The sequence below is a fragment of the Micromys minutus genome (assembly GCF_963924665.1).
Source record: "Micromys minutus genome assembly, chromosome: 3".
Taxonomy (NCBI): Eukaryota; Metazoa; Chordata; class Mammalia; order Rodentia; family Muridae; genus Micromys; species Micromys minutus.
The window spans coordinates 43,562,542-43,583,628 of NC_137972.1; the positions used below are offsets into that span (position 1 = coordinate 43,562,542).

The following is a 21,087-nucleotide window of genomic DNA, read 5'->3' on the forward strand; positions in this document are numbered from 1 at the left end:
CATAATGTAAGTTTTAGGTTCTTTATTTTTCATAGTAATTATTAATTTAGTTAATAGCTAAAATCGGAGTAATTTAAATTTTAATAGTTTTTTTCCATAGCTTAAATAACTACAGAACCTTATACTGCACTATATTTATTATTTCCATATTACATTAGCTGGTTTGAATAACTTTGTATTTTCTAGTTTATTTAATTAACTTATGTCTCTCAAGACATTTTGCAACATGGAAAAGTATACACAGAGGAGGTGGGAAGATCGCTTACTGGATAACATACTTCTCATTCAGGTCCTCGGTCATTGTACTAGATTTGTGTGACTAGGTGTTCTCATGGGACTCCTAACAGTGATGTCTCTGTCTCCTCTGCCTGCTCTTAAGGCATTTTTATCCTCCTACTGGGTTGCTTTGTCCAGCCCTAGAATGAGGGTTTATGCCCAGCCTTAGTGTATCTTGTTCATATCCCTGGAATGTCTGCTGTTTTCTGAAGGGTGAAGGAGGAGGAGTGAATCTTGGAGAAAGAGAGAGAGAGAGAGAGAGAGAGAGAGAGAGAGAGAGAGAGAGAGAGAGAGAGAGAGAGAGGTGTTCTTGAGGTTGGAGTGGGGACTGGAGGAGGGACTGGGAGGAGTACAGGGAAGAGTAATGGTGATCAGGATATATTTATGAAAGAATAAACAAAACAAAAGAAACGGTCAGATTCAATAGAACAGGATTTTGTAATCTCTATGCCCTTATAAGGAGGTAGGATATCGAAACAAAAGAATCTCTTTTGTGCAGGTTCACAGGCTAGCCAGACTGATGTGCACAGATATGAACAGGAAGAGAGATCAGGTCTCAAACAAAATATCCACTTTACCTTCAGACCATTATATATGGCATGATATGGGAAAGAAGTACCCACACTCACATATAAACTACACACAGAGTGAAGTAATTATTTGAAGACATAAATTAGGTCATATTTCTACTTGCCTAGAATATAATTTTTACTTGGACCTTACATATCCTTCCCAGAGGATCATCAGTTCATTGCAGAGCATGATTTACCTTAGAAGTCCTTTCTGCTTTGATCTTAGTTTGGGTTTGACATACCCAGAGAATTAATGTCTGCAGTTCATTTATAGACCCTTGGTGTTAGGATTCTCTAAACTCTACCCCACAGTTATTTGACATTATAAAAGGAGCTGCTTGCTCTCCCCTCCCCCCCCCCAACACCCTTCTCTTACCTTTGTTGTTCTCTTGCTCTCTTGCCCTTGCTCTTGCTTAATAAACTCCATACTGTACTATACCATCTTGTGGCTGGTCCCTCAGGGGTAGGTGATACCCAACATGGACCCGCCAGAGACCCCCCAACCTCCCCCAACACCTCACCACACCTCCATAGAACTTACCCACCTCACTCTCATTATCTTTTTACTAACACTAGGTCCATGCTTTTGTTCCTTAGCAAAGGGAAGAGAAAGAGAGAGAGAGACAGAGACAGAGACAAAGAGGCAGAGAAAGACAGGGACAGACAGACAGAGACAGACAGAGCTAATTAACAGCCACAGTACCTGGTGGGTTGTGGGTTCATATCTGCTTTGCCACACTGGGCATGGTTGTTTGGGGAGGCAGATGTGGGGAATTTGAAGTCACTTATTCCAACCAGCACCTTGGAGTGATTGAGGATGTTGGGCTGTAGGGGAAGTAAACACACTGTTCCAATGGTAGAAAAGTGCAGTATGAAATTTGGTAAAGACAGAGCTGGCTCCGAGGTCCCAGGGTCTGAGATGAGGATGTGGTTTTGGGGTTCTCAGGCTCTTAGATGTCCAGGTACCACTGGGAATCACAAAAGAACTGAGGACAGACTTGGGGTCCCTTGGGCTGGGGCTAGCCTGGGGCCTGAAAACAAGGGGAGCTTCAGCTGATTCCCTGGGGATTGTCCTTGGCTTGGTGGGGCAGGCTTGGTAGAGGTTGTGGCTGGCAATTCTATGGGAGGTTAGGCTGAGGCTCTGTAGGCAAAGGCCATAGCCATGGCTCCCCATAGCGGCTCTCAATGAATAGAGGCAGTCCATGGTTCCAAACCATTTATTATTGTCATGAGAAAAATGGATGCCTAAAACCATACCCTACCTTTCAGAGTGGGCCTGAGATTAAATATCTTTTGCAGGGAAGAATGTCTGGGAAGGGAGGTTTATGGCCAAGCCCTCAGGGCCTCTAGGTACCTCATTAGCATAGAGAACTCTGTTTTGAGCCTACTTGACTGTGATCACACCCCTTTTCTTATTGTCTTGGTCTGAGATGTTAGGGATGCCTCATCTACATGTAGAGGGCTTGGGGCTATGCCTTTAGGTGACTGAGGGTCACACAGTACTGGGGGGGGGTTCTTTATGTTTCCAGATAGTTGTACCTACTGGTACAAGAGATGTAGCCACATTATAAGGTGATATACACTTGCTTGCTTGCCAAGAAATACATATGCATATATATCCAAAGCCAGGAGATTCTTGTAGAAACAAGACTGTATACTATTGTTCTATAACTCAACATGCTTAAAATAAAATTCACTTCAAAGCTTTTGGTTTTTTTTTTTTTTTTTTCACTAAACAGAGGAAGCTTCAAGTATAAAATATGGTTCAAACCTTTGGTGCAATAAATGGACCACACATGTAACACTTCATTCAACTAACTCTCCATGAATATTTTTACTTATATCTTGTTAATGATCTTTGAATTTCAAACATACTCTCAGAGACAGGACTCCAGGTGTATGTAGAGGTCCCACACTGAACATTGAAGAGGGACAAATAGTTGTTTTCCTTTCTTATAAAGAAAAGGTAGGTGATCAGAACCCACTCCTGAACAGCAAGATTTTTCTTATTCAAATTATTCCAGAAAACAGATAAGAGAGTTTCACTGTATGACCAAGGGGCTAACCCAATTTTCATGTCCTTGAGTAATACAATATTAACATTGTGCTTTCATGGAAGAAAAATTTCAAGATAGCAACTGTGACATAGATAAAGTTATCATAAAGAAAAGAGCCAGTAAGACACTTATCAAAACACTGTCGTTGAAGCATATGGCATAAAGACTTTCCAAACATTTATTGATTGCAGAAGTGGGTGGTAGAATTGGTCTCTAACTTGATGCACATAGAGTCTTAGACTAGAATTATTCCTAGTTGTATGAAAATTGTTGTGCGTACCCATATATCTGTTCTGTGCAGAGGGAACTGAAAATTCCTTCAATACTCACAGTCCTTTCTGCTCTAAGAATACTAGTGACACAGAATAACATTGTAAATGAAGCACATAAATACTGATAGGAATCTCTAAAAGATGATGACCTTGAAACTGGAGTAGTGGGGCAAAATGCTTTTATTTGGCAAGAATTCAATAGAAGGGTGTATAATCATTAAAGCACACTTGATGTTTCATGAGGCTGTGCCTCCTATATATGTAAATTATGTTTAGGCACTTGGTATTTGTTGAGGAAACATGTTTCTTTAAAAATCTATGTACTAAATACTCATTCTCTGTATGGCTGTAAGGGGATATAGAAACGTTAGCTAAGAATGTGTGTATAGATATTACAGAGTTACATATCTATGTCCTATACAGTTGTGCCTTATAACACTGGGTAGTGCCTGATATTTTGGCTGTAGACATTATGCTTTCTTGTATCAACCAGTGTTAGGATGAATTAATTACTTTATATTTGTACATTTATTCTACAAATCTCAATGCTATGAGGAAGGCTCTAATAAGCATAGTTTTAATTTTTCTCATAATATTGTCCACAATTCAAAAAGATGGATGCCTCATGAAAAGTTAGGAAGGCAAAGCCTTGTGATCTATTTCTAACCTAATCTGATTGTGTATTTTAAGCTAACACCAAAGCAACTGGTACTCAATATAATTTGGAAAATATAACTTACTGTCTTTTATCTGTGCCTCAGCTACATCAGAGCAGATCACTGTAATCCTTAGTCCTATCAAAACTGCATAAGATGAGAAATAAAATTCCCCAAAAGTAGAACAATGCTGGGTCTAAAAATTAAGTCCCCACTGTTAAATAATTTGACAGCCTTGAAACCATTGACTTGATGGAATTTCCCTTGTGTTTACAGCATGAGCCTCCTACTCTTTGGTGTTAATATTGAGTATGACTAATATTTCAGGATAGAGCAACACTTTTACAAGAAAAGTTCTCCAAGCCCTTTCTAAAGAATGTGCCTCTCTCTTCAATTTTGATGAAAGACCTTGACAGGGGAGTTCAATTATTTCAGTTACTTCCTATTTATCTTTGATATGCCAGGGTATAAATAAAGGCCCTGTATCTTCCTATCTTTCTGTGCAGTGAGGGACTTGCCACTACAGAGATGCTCTGTGGCTCTTCAATTGTGCTAACATGTAAATCTGCTTGATTCCAGATGAGGTATTTATAACACATCCTTGCTCTCCTAAGCAATTTACATCATCTTTATGTACATAGAATAATGAGGCTTACAGATTGATTTTCACTTTCATTGATCAGACTCATCTGAATTACAGAAGAATAGCATATGATATGAAGAACCTTTGAATATTAATAATCTTTGAAGTTTTCTAATAATACATAAGCCATCAGACAATTTCATATATCATTTGTTCAAACCTGTGTTTATTTTTTCAATATATATGGGTATTATTTATAATCTTTATAGATATCCCATTGTAAAAGGATACAGAATAAATTTTGCCTGAGCAATTACAGTCATATTTGTTAGAATGAAGTACCTTTTGAGCCACTTGTTTCTATGGGATTAGGATTATTTTAGAAGAAAACAGTTGACTGAGAAAAATTCACTCAGTTCCAAATGTATATCTCAAAGTGATCTGTATTTGGAATGGTTAAGTAAAAGTTGAGAAAATGTTCCCAGAATGTTTGCCATGTCCTTATAAATTCAATATTATTTATGTACATGCGGTTATGTTAATACACCAGTGTGTTTCTGTAAGCTACTGATTTGTGCCAAGCTCTGTTATCCTCAGCATCTCAGACACCTGCTGCATGGAAGGTACATCTTGTAAAATAGCAAAGCATCTTGTTCCAGGTCCATGCTCACTCAATGATAGGATGGATAACTCTTGAGTTTTCCTCATTCTGGATCTCATCTCCTGAGAGATATTGTTTCTGTCTAATGAATCACTAAATTAATACTCTTGGATTCTAAAGATGGTTTGACTCAAGGAGAGAAACTGTAATACTGCTTCTCTAAATACTGTATGTATAAGACCTTTGAGCCCTAGAAGGAGCAGTTATTTTACTGAGTATGTTGGGGCAAACATACTGTCTATTTTTTTTTCTCTGACATGTATTTTCTCATATGCTTTCATCAGTATGTAGTTGCTTTTCTTAACTGTCATGATTTATCCAGTAATATATGCATTGTGAGAAATTTCCCCCACAGGTAATTGTAAGCATCCATCTTGCGGAATGTGGGCTCAGGTGATGCTATCTAAAATAGCCTTGTTATTTTCTCTGTAGCAGTTTCATCATTGTGATCTCATCTCAACTGAGATGTACTTGCTGACAAAAGTATTCACTTTTGTATGTTTGTTAAAATTCAAGTTGAATAAATTATTCTAATACTCCAATCATAAGCCAGAAAAAACAATATTTTCAGAAATTCTTCTGGGTGTGCAGAAGAATCTATACTTTTTCTATTTGAAAGCATACTGTGCTATTAAAGGTGTTCAAATGCCATCATAAACTGCAGTTCAGTGTTAACTAGACAACAGTATACATTTTGAGAAAATAGGAGGTTTTCCTTTGTTTTTTTTTTTTTTTTTTTTTTTTTTTTTTGCAAGTCATATTTTCAGTGCTATCCCCAGATTACATCATGGATCACTAGAGCAATGTAGAGTAATCACATCTCCTTATCTGAAACTAAGCATGAACCGTTCAAAGCTAAATTAAATTACTGACCTCATACTACAAAAGGAAAGGGCAATAGAAAACACATATAAAGGTGTGCTATAAAACTAATGTAGAGGTTAAGATGCTGTCGTGGCTTTAGTTGCATGTTTTTCAATGCAGGTTGGAACATCACTTTACGGAATGTTAATCTAATCCACCTCCATTTATCTTTTTGTTTCAAGTACAGAATTATTTGTTGTTATCTACATTTTCTGTCCTATCCATTTTCAGAAAAACCTGTTCCCAGAAATCTTAGCAGGCAATTTCATTTATAGTGAAGTGGTATGAAATTTCACTGGGAGTCTCTGTGGGGAAGCGTGGGTTATTGAAGGCTTTCTGTTGAGAAACAATTACTCCATCCATTTACTGAATATTGTTTATTTTTATGTTGTACGAAATGCCCTGTGGTCCTTTTAGAACTTACTAGAAGAAGCAATTTAGGAAGAAAATATCCAATTAGCTTAAATTTTTATGATCCACGCAGAGTTTGCATTCTGTGAGAGTCAGTGTGTTTGTTTTAGAGATCATTGTGTGGTCCCTAAGACCTTAGCTTTGCTGCTGGAATCCTCCATCATTTCACCAACGCCATGCAGATTGCTTTGCTCATTGATGTTACTGCACAATACACGTTATAGGATTTCTTTATTTGTTTTGCTTAATCTTTATTTTTTTTCATGGCTTTGGAACTCAAACAAGAGCTGCGGCACATACTAGAGATCTACAATTACTATTGGCTTTGTTTGTTTGTGTTTGTTTTCTGATGCTGTGGAATTTATTCTGTATAGTGTCATTAGAAAGGTGAAAATTTATAGCATGCACAAAATAGCCAAAACTAATTATTGCTTAATCTATAAACTTTAACTCACCGTATAGTGATACTCTCTAAACTTTCACTCAATGTGTAGTGAAATGATAGAAGAAATGTTTGCTGTTTTAAGATTGGCAAGTTTCTAAAGTGGTAGATTGCAGTTATTTTGTGCCTCTCTTTAGTGCCATCTTAGGACTCAGCACCTGGGTTTGATTCCATTTAAAAGCCAGCATGAGCTTTGGATGCCCTTGACCAATGTCTTCCTTTTATATATTAGAAATAGCCAGCAAACAATTTTTAGTAACCATGATAATTAAAAATCAGTTGAAGCAATAACCTAGCACATTTTATTTTACAGAAATTCTTGAATAAATTCCCTTCACTCTTGTCAATCTTTTGTCTGGGAATTCTCACTTTCCCAGCCCTCAGCTGTCCCTTCCTGTCATCTTCAATCTTCTGTCTCTGTTGATCTCTGCTCTAATAGCATAGTTATTTTTTCTTAAACACAGCTAAGCCAATTCTAATTTCTCTTTACCCCACCTCTTATTGCACCTTTTTCATACATATATAGAAAAATACAAAGCAATGTCATGCATATATGTGTCTGTGTGCATGGATATATGTGTGAATATAGATGTGTATTGATATGCTTGTAACAAACTCTGCTGATTCTCCATGTAAGCAAGCGTTGCATCCTTACCACTTTCAAGCCAGCATATTAAAAAAAGAAAATGATGTGACTAGAGAGATGGATCAGCCGTTAAGAGCACTGGCTGCTTTTGCTGAGGACACAATTTTAATTCATAAAGCCTACTTATAACGTCTCAACCATTTATGACTCCAGTTCAGTAGTAACTGATGCTTTCTTCCAAGGCATCCAGGTGTTGCATTGTGCACATACATTTGGTCACACACCCATGTATGTAATGCAAAATAAAAATGACTTTTGAAAAAAGAAACTTTGCAAAAGCTGCTTTCTTAAGTTTACTCTGTGTAAATCCAATGCACACATATATAATGTAACTTCATCAAATGCAATCCTCATTCCCCTTCTCCCACTTTCTTTAGGGCGCCATCATATTCTCCTATCAATTTCATGTGATACTTTTATAATTATTTTTAATCTTTAATTTAATTTATATGTTACACATATGAATGTGTGTCTGAATGTGTGTATATACACCATGTGCACTTCTGGTTCTCTTGGACGTCAGAAGAGGGTATCTGAAGAGAACTAAGCTTATGAATTTTGGTGAGCCACTACTGTAAGGATGCTCATCACCAAACATACATTGTTTGAAAGAGCAACAGTATTATTTACCACTAAATAATGGTAATAAATAAATAATGCCCCTTGTTCACTGGTTTGCATTCAGTTACTGTTTCCCATGTGTGCATGGCCGTGATACCATCCACTATGGCTTGGAAAACTTATCACTGTCCACACTTCTCAACAGAAGTGAGTTTCCCTCCTCTAGCAATGATCAACTGCCAGTAGTAATTTCTTAGCCATGGTTGTGGACCTAGGAGGTATTCCCTCCTCTGACTAGAATTTTCACTATGAGTTTGTGTGTGCAACACACATGTCATGTCTAGGGTACATTTCATAGCACTCTTTCAATTGTTGTGGCTATAATATTCTTTATTTCTTTCATATATTCTTCTTTCATGTGTCCTGAGCATAGGGTACAGCAGGAGTGATGTGGATTTAATAGTAGATGTTATGTCTATAGTTGAGAATTCACAGTTTCAGAGTCTCAGCACTTTAGACAGTAAAGAATCGGATTGCTCTAATCAACCACAATAAGAAGCTTCTCTGACCAAGGCTGTACTAGATGTGTACAAATGTCATTTGTTCTTTTTCCCTAATCAATGAACATATTTATTCTTATACTTGTTACATAGTGTTACATGTAAGTGGCCAAAAAATACAAATTAAGTACAGTGGTTAATTTGTTTGTATACATTCTTGTATGAGACCAAGGTACCACTGGGAGTTTTCTAGTATCAGTCCTCAATATACCAATACCAATGAGTGACATTATTTACATAAGTGTATATGATATTATACATTTGGTGTAATATATGCATATACTGTGTATAATAGTACATAGAGATTGGGTTGAGATTTTTCTCTTTAATATCCTCACCATCACTCCTACATAAGGTATTGAATAGGCCCAAAGGTGTAGAAATTTATTGGTTGTTTTGCATATGGTGCCACAGTGACACTAGACAAGAAACTTTTGAAAAAGTTTACCTTTCATTTCACAGATTCAACGCACATGCTTAAACTTATAAACAATGAAAAGCAAGAGACATTTACGTGTGAGCTGCAAGGTCTAGCAATGGCTTTGGGCATTCAGAAGAGGGAATTGTAATTGTAACTAGACCTATGAAATAAGCACACGAGGATCAGACAAATGAAATGTAAATTCTTTTTTCTCTGTGCTAGAAACCCCCTGTCTTAAAAATGCTACCTAACTCAATTTCCCCCTTTATGCCACCCTCTCCTTCATCCTCAAAGTGCTTCTCCCAACCTCTGTCTTCACATTTACTTAGTCTTTGATTGTGTGTGTCTCTGAAGATTAATATTTTATATGAATTACCAGGATGACATCTTTTTTCACAAAGTAGTCCTAGCACATTACAAGTAAGACAGTCTTTTCAATTTTTTTTAAAGAATACAAGCAGGAGCAAAGGCTCCTGAGCCACACCCACAGAGTTACTGAAATTCTTTTCATTTCCTCACATACATATTTTTAATTTTGTTAAATGTGACTGTTCTAGTTCATAACAAAATATAAGCATGTTCTTTTTTTATATACTGTTTTAAAGATAAGATAAATTGCATCATATATAATAAATATTTTATAATTATTTACTAAAACCATTCCTAGAATTACATGTGAGTTAGCAATACATTAAACCAAAGACAAATAAAAATACATCAAGTAAAATTGTAATTGGTAGTGTATCTTTTTATTTTTAACTCTGTGTATGCATTTGTTTGTTTATGTAAATCTCTTACTTTTTCTATTCACAGAAACTAGTGACTGATGGACCCTAAATTACTACTTTAAGCAGTGAATTCTGAAAAAAAAAGTGTTCCAATTATATGAGAAGAGTGACTATTGCACACTCATTCTGACTTTTGTTTACTTTAGGATATCCTTTTTAAATGATGGAGGACTCAAAATTGTGAATGTGACTAAGGCTGATGCTGGAATCTACACCTGCACAGCAGAAAACCAGTTTGGAAAAGCAAATGGCACAACCCACTTGGTTGTGACAGGTGTGTGTTTTTCTTAGAGACTGATTTACTCCATGGTGAAGTGTATGTTATTAGAGAACTGTGTGAACGCCTATACATGCAGGGGTTGTATTAGGTAGACTAGGTGGGTTGAAATAGTGTGTAGGGGTTGAGAAAGAAAATGGTTGGAGAAATATAGAAGGAGATTAAAGATAGGAAGTGAGTATGGATTGATCAAAATGCATTATATTAATGTTGGCATTCACAAATAATAATTATTTAAAAATGAAGAGATTGAAGATATATTTTCCCATGGCATAGTGTACTGTAAAGTCAGAACCCCTATGTTAGTTTGAGTGCAAAAGAGTGATACCTAAATGTTTATCATAGCACAGGACACATGGGTGGACACAGTAGTTACCCTGCTTCCATCATGGGCCATAAGAAATCTAAATATAATATACTGTGGTTAACTTTACTTGGTGATGTTCTGTTAGAGTTTTGAGTGCTCATGTTTCATTATAATTGGTCTTTTCTATAGAAGTTCAAGTTCATGAAATAATTGTTGATGTTAATGAGATTTGCTTAAAGTTTGGGATATAATTTGTTCTTCTATGCTTTTAAGAAAAAATGAGCATTTTATGAGACAGGGGTTTGGGTTATGTCAATGAGACATCAGCAAAGATTCCTCTGCACTTTACATCCTAGCACCAAAGGAGCACAGAGGAAAATTAAGATCCTAGATATTATTAAAAAAGAAAAAATTGAAAATGATTATAAAAGTAAAAATAAGTAAGGGAATAGGGTAAGTTGGAAGCAAACTAGGGTAGCCCCGGTTTTCCTGGATAGAACATGGGGTACAGATTTCAGGGAAATGAAAATGTTAGCAGGTTACCTAGGGACAGTTGACTAGAGATAGTATAGACTTGTTAAGACTTCAGTTTTCAGTTTGATTTGAAAAAAGAAGCCAATGTACTATTTTCAGCTGAGAAATAGCAGCACAAATGTGTGATTCTCTAACAACCAGAATTTACCATGAAGGTAGCAGGAGGTGACAGGGACCAGTAGTGGCCAAAGGTGTTCTCGTGCAGGAGTCTTCAGACTGGTGTCAGTCATTTCATATACTGGACTAGATTCAGCAGAAGGTGCTGTCCAGTTAGATGGTACGTTCATAAAGAGAAAAACAATCCGGAATGCCTTCAAACAGAAGAGTTTGAAGAGCATGAAGCTCTAAGATTTGACCCCTGCACCGAAAGAAGAAGAGAAAGTAAGAGATGGAATAAAAGGAAGGAAGGGAAAGGGGAGAGTAAGAAGGGAGAAAAGAACTACCATGTTCGATTAATCAGCAGAATGAATGAATGTCAACATCATTACATTGGCATGCACTGTATTTGGACCACTTCAGGAGGGAAAGAGGTTATAATGTCAGTCCAGGCACAATGAACATCATTACTTACTAGGCTTAATCAGTGGAGCAGACTAAGTATTAACAAAACCTCAGTGAATAAAAAGGCACTAGTTGATGTACTTATATTGGTACTTTGTAGTGAGATAGCTCCACTTTTTTTCTCAGGAATAAAAGTTTCCAGTGTCTCTACCACATAGACAGGGAGAGAAGTCTAGTACATTGTCTGCTAGTACTTCAAATTTCTGTCCACGAGCCATACATATACATTTCTTACATTCATTTCACTAGTCAAGCCATGTGACTATGACCCTGCTCAGAACTGAATTCTGCTATGTGCTCTAAAAGAAGCAACAATGTTAAGAAGCTGAGTTGGTCATGAGTTTAAACATAATGGAGAGATACTGATGAGCAGGTACTAACTCAGAAGTTGTTTATATGGAGATTGGTACTGAAGCCATAAGATGAATACCATTGATTCTTACAATTAATATGTTAATGAGATATGATTTTTAAAAAAGACACAGCTTAATCCATTTTACATTAACAAAATTAGGAACTAAGAAGCCTTGTAAGTAGAGAGGAGGGAAAGTCGAGCGGTTGGACCAATATGAAGAAACCAAGAGGATATGAAATGAAAAAGACCATGTTAAACAGAGGGAAGGCAAATGAGAAGTCAGGGTATTAAATACCAAAATCTTGCTATGGGATATTTTAGAACAATGTTTTTGGGGACCTGGTGGGTCACATGAGAGACCAAAGCCTGACTACACTGGTTTGAAGAGGTAATATCTTAAGATATTTTAATTTCTATATACAAACAGTTCTTTGGTGGATTTTGTTGTCCCAGGGTAAAAAGACATATGAAACAGTGGAAAGGTGGTGTCCAGGGAAGATGAATTCATGATCAATGGAAGAAATACGACAGTACTAGGGGACCAAGTGCAGGTGGTCATTCACATTGAAGGAAATCTACCATAAGGCAATGTCCGAGCTTAGAGCTCTTCCTGTGGCATGTTTCCCAAATGTGTAAACAAAGAAGGTTGAGCTTACTTGGATTTGGGAGTGAACACATTTCCTATTAATTGGAGGTTTGTGATAATGTGGGATTTTTGTCTTATCTCACAAAACTATGAAACTGAGGTGAATTGATTTTGTTATTAGTGTAACATGTTTGCCAGTGAGTTTCAGTTCTGGATATCTTTATTCTGCATTATGAGGTCAGTGAAATTAAATATAAATTTTCATTAATATGCCACTTTAATCTTGAAGACATTTAATCACATAGGTTTATTGTACATTCCTGCCTGTGCAAACATTCGCATTCAAACTCAAATGAACAATCTACTTATAAAAATTTTCTTTCATCAGCATTAACATTTTGTTTATTAATAAATTTTTTTAAATTTTCTTTCCAATAGAACCAACAAGAATAATTTTGGCACCTTCTAACATGGATGTTGCTGTTGGTGAGAGTGTCATTTTACCCTGTCAGGTTCAACACGACCCCCTATTAGACATAATGTTTGCCTGGTATTTCAATGGAGCCCTTGCAGACTTTAAGAAAGATGGCTCCCACTTTGAGAAAGTTGGTGGGGTAAGTTGTGGTACTTTTCTTATATTCATTATATTATAGGTGCCTATGTCTCTCAAAAACATCTGGCACATGAAATATCAAAATGCTTGTCAAGTTGGTAGGTATGTTTTCTGGATTTTACTCTGGTCTAATTTAATTTTTCTAACAATAATTAAGGTCATTTTCTTCACCCTATAAGTCCAAATAAAATTGTTTCATGCTTCTTTTATATTAAATGCTATTCTGCATAACATTGTTGTACTTGTATGCTATGGGCTTTATATTCAAACAGCCAACTTGTGATGCAATGGATGGTTGTTTTGGGTTACCAAGCAATTCATCTAGCTGCCATGGTAGGTAATGGCAATTTTTTTTGTTTCACTGGACATTATTTGTAAGACTCCTCAATTTGTGAGAAAACAATCTCTGGATTTAGAGAGTATAAAATGTTTTCTCTGAGACACTGGAAGAACTGATAGTGGAGCTTTACTGCCTGAGCTGATCTGTTTGTTTTCAAAGTGCAAGTACCTTCAGATGGCCTCTTCCTTTCTATTTCATTTGGGATAGGTCCATGGTAGAAAGATTATAACTTTAAAGGGAACATTAATAGTTGAAGAGTGTCTAAGGAATAGATTTACCCATGCCTGTCCATCTCCCTGGGTTACTTCTCTCAGGAAGGTATTTTCTAGTTTCATCCATTACCCTGTGAAATTTATGATGTCCATTTTAAATGGCTAAATAGTATTCCCTTGTGTAAATGAACACATTTTCTGTATCCGTTGTCCAGTTGAGAGACATATAAATTGTTCCCAGTTTCTGACTACCATAAATAAAGCTGCTATGAACATATTAGAGCAAGGTTTCATGTAGAATAGTTGAGCACTTTTTGGATATATATATATATATATCCAGGAGTGGTATTGCTGGATTTTGAGGTTCAACTCTTTCTAATTTTCTGAGAAATAACTAAATTGATTTCCAAAGTGGTTGTACAATTTTGAACTCCCACCAGTAGTGGAGGAGTGTTCTGCTTTCTTCACAACTTCACCAGTCCTAGAAACTGATATCAGGCTGTAAAGTGAATAAATTAAAAAACTTAATAAAATAAAATAAATGGGTTCATACTGAACCACAAAGGCTTACCAAATATTTTATAGCTGGGTGAATGTCTTTGAGCCCCATTAAACAATTTGGGTTGTTAATTTGTTTATTGATTAACTGTAGATAGTTATTCTCTTTGGAAAGATTTTAAATCTGAGTATTGGGTTTATATAATTATAGTGTTAGACATCAATAAACCAGGCAACCACACAATGGCCAACTCAGTATATTTGTTTGACAAAGATTTCTTACTAAATATATGCATATGTACATGTAGCTATATCATGCTTCAGTATTATATATTACTTTAAGTGATGTTATTTGTGTCTAATCTCTGTCCTCCTAAAGGATATGTTCAAATGTTACAGTCCAGAAGTTTAGAACATAAACTTATTTGAAAACAGGAATTTGATAGAAATGCTGATTAAATTAAGATTAGATTACTCTGAAGTAAAATGGGTCTTCATTTACTATCAATTATGATCTTATGAAAATAATGCAGTTCAGACAGAGACAAACAAGAGAAAATCATGGCAAGACAGACAGGGAGGGAGAAATGTCATGTGATAGTAGAGACAGCTAACAGGTGTGTCTCTACAAAATGGTGGGTGCCTAGAACCCTCAGGAGCTGGAAGGATTCTCAAGGCACCAACTCTCAGAATTCAGAAGGGAGCATGGTCCTACCCATGTCTTCATTTCAGACTTGCAGCTCACAGCAACTTGAAGAGAAGATATATCTGTTATTTTTAGCCACTGTTGATTTTTCTGTTGTTGATGTTGTTATGACAATCTTAAGAAACCAAAACATATAAAAAATAATTCATGTGATATTGGATATCAAGCCACATGTAAGAATAGATTGACTTCCCTTTCTGTTCTTTGTCATCTGACTTTATTTAGTTTAAGAAACACTAGTTTTGTAATTGTAAACACAGCTTCAAGCTTTGAGAATGTTTTCAATTACTTCAAGCACTCAGCAATCCTTTTACCATTGCTGCAAATGCCCACTTGAAAATTATCTCTCATATATTCCATAACAACAGGAAAAACACATGCAAACATTCTTAAACTAGCTCCGTCCTCTTTTCTGACTGTGTAGTCATAGTGACTCAGGTTGTGAAGAGCCTTGAGAAGAACAAATACCTCCAGTTCCTTTCATAATGACCCATTATCCAGTTTGGAAAAGAATTTTCTATATGAGTTCCCCTGGTTTAACTTCTTAAATGAAGAATTCAATTTCAAGGATTGATAACCTCTGCCTTGTCATAAAATTATGATTGCTATTTATCATCTAGATTGTAGTATGTTTTAATACTTTACTTAATACAAGACCATGGCTTTTAGTTAATGCTAAATAAATATGCATTGAGATACTACTCCAAATTCAAAGAGGTTTGATGGAAATGTGCAGAAATGCTAAAAGGCTCAGGTAGATGGTTTTTACTCATAGACAACAAACTCAGAGTTACAAACATTTGAGTTGATAATATATTTCAGCTTTCCTGATGGAGATACCACAGATAAAACAGAAAACATGAAGTCATCTCTGAGAAGAGTCAAGTGTCTAAAATATGAAGATATGTAAATACTATCCCTTGTCAAGTCTGTTCTTTCCATAAGATGAAAGTTCATGGCCTATGTTTTTATTACTGACTTGTACCATTAGTAACTTAATATTCTCAAATCAATATAAAACAGCAATCCATATGAAATGGCATTGCCCTTAAGCACAAGCAATTAAGTAAATTGGTTTTCTGTTTCATGGGAAGGAAGTTACATAACAACCTCTGTCTTCTGATTTCATATTCACTGCAGCATACACAAAACCTAGACTGTATGACCCCCTCTCCCTGGTATATTAATGGATATATTCATCTTTTTTCAAAATAATATGAGCAAAGAAGAAGATGAGAACCATGTAAGAGTTGCCTAGGAAATATTATATTATAAGCATTATGTTGACAATAGAGGGGTAGTTAAAGTCAAAGAAAAAAATGACACTTATTTTGAACCACCCAATTCAGCTAGTTGCTTTTGGAAGAACACTAGGTATCTCGTACTAGGTATTTATCTTTAAAAACATAACATCCAAGCAAATTTCATAATGTCAATAAGTTCCACCTCTGTTATTATAGGTTCAAATACTAAGCCAAAGGATTCTATAATATCAATCACAGCCTTCTGAAATGTTAGAATGGTGCATTTAGAAAAACTTATGAAAAAAGTATCAAAAGAGATTATTTTAAAAAGGCTGGATCTGATCTTATACTTCAGTCTATGCCGATGGCACAAACCAAAGTCACATCATCCAACAGGTAGTAAGAGCTTTTCCTTAAGTCCAGTGTGCCACCGAAATACATCTTTATATGAATGGATAAGATTGGGTTCCATTACACAGGAGATCTGGGGTGTTTCCATTTACTCTGTGACACTCGTGGGTAAGTGGGTCACTTTGTTTTCTATTTCTTCGTTGTCATCTCTTCACATCAAATCTTAGTATTTGTTGTATCTCCTCCCATGAGATTAGGAAAGCATTGAGTGCTGTGTTTTTCTTTACAAAACATAGCATGAAACTTTCCTATGTCACTGGGTACAAGCAGATAAGAACATATAAGAATGTATGTACTCACATATAATCACTTTGCTTCACTTGTGGAGAGTTGGAAGAGACACCGTCAAGCAACATATATGCAGAATAAAATTTTATCAGACCTATATTTAGCTCATGAGATTTCATCCAATGTATGCTCTACAAAAATATTATTTGACTATATATTCCAGTGATACCCCATGCATTTATTGCCTTACTTTTAAGTACAGGTCATCTTCCACCCATTACCAGCCCAATGCAGGATAAGCAAAAGAATACTGATAGATGTTACCTAAAAGAGTCCCTGGGTCCTAGCTATTTAAAGCTCATTATAGAGATGCACATTCTAGTATATTTTTTGTTTGCTTAAAAAATGAAATCGACCAATATAGATGTGAATGCCCATAGTAAAATATTGAACTGAGCATGGGAACCCCAATGGAAAAGTTAGAGCAAGGACAGAAAGAGCTAAAGACGTTTGCAACCCCATAGGAAGGACAACAATATCAACCAACCAGACCCCACAAAGCTCGCAAAGACTCCACTAAACCACCAAAAAGGATACATGATGGGGATCATGTCTCCAGGTGTATATATAGCACAGGATTGCGTTTTCTGGCATCAGTGGGAGGGAAGCCCCTTGAGCCACTGGAAGCGTGATGCTACAGTGTAGGGAAATACTAGAGTGCTTGGTGGGTGGGTGAGCACCAACATATTGGCAGGGGAGGGGGAGGGCATAGGAGGTTTGTGGAGGAGAAACTGGGAAGGGGGATAGCATTTAAAATATAGATGAATAAAATAACCAGATAAAAAAGAAAAAACTAATATTTTGGACTTAAAACATGTTGCGTGATCAGGACACTCTACATAAAGAAGCTTTTAAAACTGGACACAGAAGGTGCTCACTATTCATCCTCTGTAAGATGCATATACATATACAATATATATAGTATATATACTTTTTAATAAATCTTTATGTAATGATGTTTCTATTTTTACATAAAACTATATGAATATATTTTTAGTCAGTACTTAATTTTTTTAAAGATTTGATAGTGTGCATTGAAAACTTACTAGTTACAATAAGCATAAAGTACATATAAAATATAAAATAACATTGAAATACTCAAATTTTCTTGGTGTGTAAAGATTAAACATGATGAATTTTAAATACCAAGGATTGCCACAAGGCTAAAATCTTAGCTCTTGAATTATTATTTAAGGTCTAGGTATATTACACTTTAAAGGGTGCTATACACTAATTGTTTGTTTGTTTGTTTTTGTTTTTGTTTTTGTTTTCCTAAGAAGGACTAAGGCTTCAACATTTTGGACTTTCTGTTTTTGAGCTTCATACTGTCTGTGAGTTGTTTCTTGGGTATTCAGAGCTTTCTGGGGCTAGTATCCAATTATCAGTGACTGTATATTATGTCTGTTCTTTTGTGACTGGATTGCCTCACTCAGGATGATATTCTCTTGTTGCATTCATTTAACTAGAAACTTTGTAATGTCATTGTTTCTAATTGCTGAGTAGTACTCCATTGTGTAAATGTACCACAATTTCTGTATCCATTTATCTACTGAAGGACATCTGGGTTCTTTCCAGCTTCTGGCCATTAAGGCAGCTATGGACATGTTGGAGCATGTGTCCTTATTATATGTTGGAGCATCTTTGGGGTATATGCCCAGAAGTGGAGTAACTGGGTTTTCATGTAGTATTATGTACAATTTTCTGAAAAATTACCAGACTGATTTCCAAAGTGGTTGTACCAGCTTACAACCCCACCAACAGTAGAGGAGTGTTCCTCTTTCTCACCATCCTCACCAGTATCTGCTGTCATCTCAGTTTTTGATCTTAGACATTCTGACTGATGTGACGTAGAATCTCAGGGTTGTTTTGATTTGCAATTCCCTGATGACTAGGGATGTCAAGCATTTTCTTAGGTGCTCCTCAGCCACTCGAAGTTCCTCAGTTGAGAATTATTTGTGTAGATTTTTAACCCATTTTTAAATAAGATTTTTTGATACTCTGGAGTCTAATTTCTTGAGTTCTTTGTGTATATTGGATATTAGACCTATATCAGATTTGGGATTGGTAAAAACCCTTTCTCAGTCTGCTCTTTTGTTTTCTTGACAGTGTCCTTAGCCTTACAAAACTTTGCAATCTCAAGAAGTCCCATTTATTGACTCTTGATATTAGAGTATAAGTCGTTGGTTTTTCTGTTCAGGAAATTTGTTCCTGTGCCTTTATGTTCTAAGATTTTTCCTTCTTTCTATTCTAATAGTTTCACTGTACCTAGTTTTATGTGGATTTCTTTGAACTACTTGAAGTTGAGCTTTGTACAAGGAGATAAGGAAAGATTTATTTGCATGCTTCTGCAAGCTGACTGCCATTTGAGCCAACACCAACAAGAGGCTGTTCTTTTTCTTTTTCCATTTAATGTTTTCAGCTCCTTTGTCAAAGATCAAGTAACCATATGTGTGAGAATTCATTTCTGGATCTTCTATTTTGTTCCATTGATCAACGTGCCTATCTCTGTACCAATACCATGAGGGTTTTTTTTTTTTTTTAATCACAATTACTTTGTAATATAGCTTGAAGCCCTTGGGATGCTAATTCCTACAGAAGTTCTTTTGTTGTTGAGAATAGCTATCTGGGTATATTGTTATTCCATATGAATTTGAAAATTGCTCTTTCCAACTCTATAAAGAATTGAGTTGGAAATTTGATGAGGATTGCATTCAATCTGTAGATTGCTTTTTGTTCAGTTTTAAAATGTTGATCCTTCCAATTCATGAGCATGGGAGATCTTTTTATCTTCTGAGATCTTCAATTTCCTTCTTCAGAGCTTTGAATATCTTGTTATACAGATCTATCACTTGCTTAGTTAGGGTCACACCAATTATTTCTTATTGTTTGTGACTATTGTGAAAGGTAGCTTTTTCCTAATTTCTTTCTCAGTATGTTTATCTTTTTGAGTAGAGGAAGGCTACTGATTTGTTAGAGTTAATTTTATATCTAGCCAATTTGCTGAAGTTATTTATTAGCTATAAAAGTTCTCATAGAATTTTTGGAATCATGTGAATATACTATCATTTTCTTGGTAAATTGTGATATTTTGACTTCTTCATTTCGGATTTGCATTCATTTTACTTCTTTTTGTTGTCTAATTGCTCTGGCTGGTACTTCCAGCACTGTATTCAATAGGTAGGTAGAGAGTGGGCAGCCTTGTTTAGTCCCTGATTTTAGTGGGATTGCTTCAAGTTTCTCACTGGTTAGTTTGATGTTGGCTAATACTTTGCTGTATATTGCTTTTAATATGTTTAGGTATGGGCCTTGGATTCCCACACTTTTTTAGACTTTTAACATAAAAGTCTGTTGAATTTTGTCAAATTCTTTCTCAGCATCTAGTGAGATGATCATTTTTCCCATGAGTTTGTTTATATGGTGGATTATGTTGATGGATTTTCATATATTAAACCGTCCCTCTATCCCAGGTATAAAGCCTACTTGATCATGGTGAATGATGTTCTTGGATTCGATTTGCAAGGATTTATTGAGTATTTTTGCATCAATATTTATGAGGGAAATTGGTCTGAAGTTCTCTTTTTTTGTGGGGTCTTTGTGTTGTTTAGAAATGAGAGTAATTGTGGCTTCAAAAAATGAGTTGTGTGGTGTTCCCTCTGTCTCTATTGTGTGGAATACTTTGGAGAGTATTGTTATTAGGTGTCTATGAATATCTGATAGAATTCTGCACTGAACCCATCTTGTCCTTGGCTTTTTTGTGTGGGGAGGGAGGCTTTTGATGACCAATTCTATTTCTTTAGGTGTTATGGGATGCAGGTTCTTTAGAAATGAAGGATATCTAGAAAACAAACAGCACAGTTTCACAAGTGCTTTGTGAAATTCTGTACTTATCAAATTTGAATTTGTGTGCATAAATGTCACATGAAGCAAGAAGAAGAACAGTGACTACCGGCCATTCATGTCATTAGCTCACTTCAGTGTTATTTATTCCCCAAGGTCAGCAATCTCACTATGCTGCAGCAGGAACATGTGAGATTAAGCCTGATCTATTCTCCTTCTCTCTGTAGTAGATAAGTTTGTATTCCAGCATGATATTTTCTCTGTGATAATACATCATGGTCCTTAGGCTTAATTAACTTATTGAATTATTTGGATGTGAAAACAAGTCATGAAAACAGTAATTATTTGTAGTGTAAAACTAGATATGTAAAAGATATGTGGGTCTTAAATACCAATGTATGTGAAATTCTGGATTCCACTCATTATTCAATATAACATTCCAGGGTTTAGAACACATCATCCTTAAACTGTCTTAAGTTTTATGTGTCATCCAATTTCAAACCAATATCTTACTTGGGAGCATCCTTCCGAGAATGACACCACAAAGT

General features: G+C 35.8%; 1 protein-coding gene across 1 annotated transcript in view; it reads left to right on the forward strand.

The window, feature by feature from the left end:
* The window catches only part of CNTN3 (contactin 3), a gene marked incomplete at both ends in the record, with an annotated part of 265,155 nt that overhangs the window by 189,506 nt on the left and 54,562 nt on the right, over window positions 1-21,087 (forward strand). Inside the window, 2 exons of the mRNA XM_080913822.1 lie at window positions 9,917-10,044; window positions 12,829-13,004. Coding sequence (XP_080769948.1) covers window positions 9,917-10,044; window positions 12,829-13,004 — 304 coding nt within the window. The remainder of the gene's footprint in view (window positions 1-9,916; window positions 10,045-12,828; window positions 13,005-21,087) is intronic.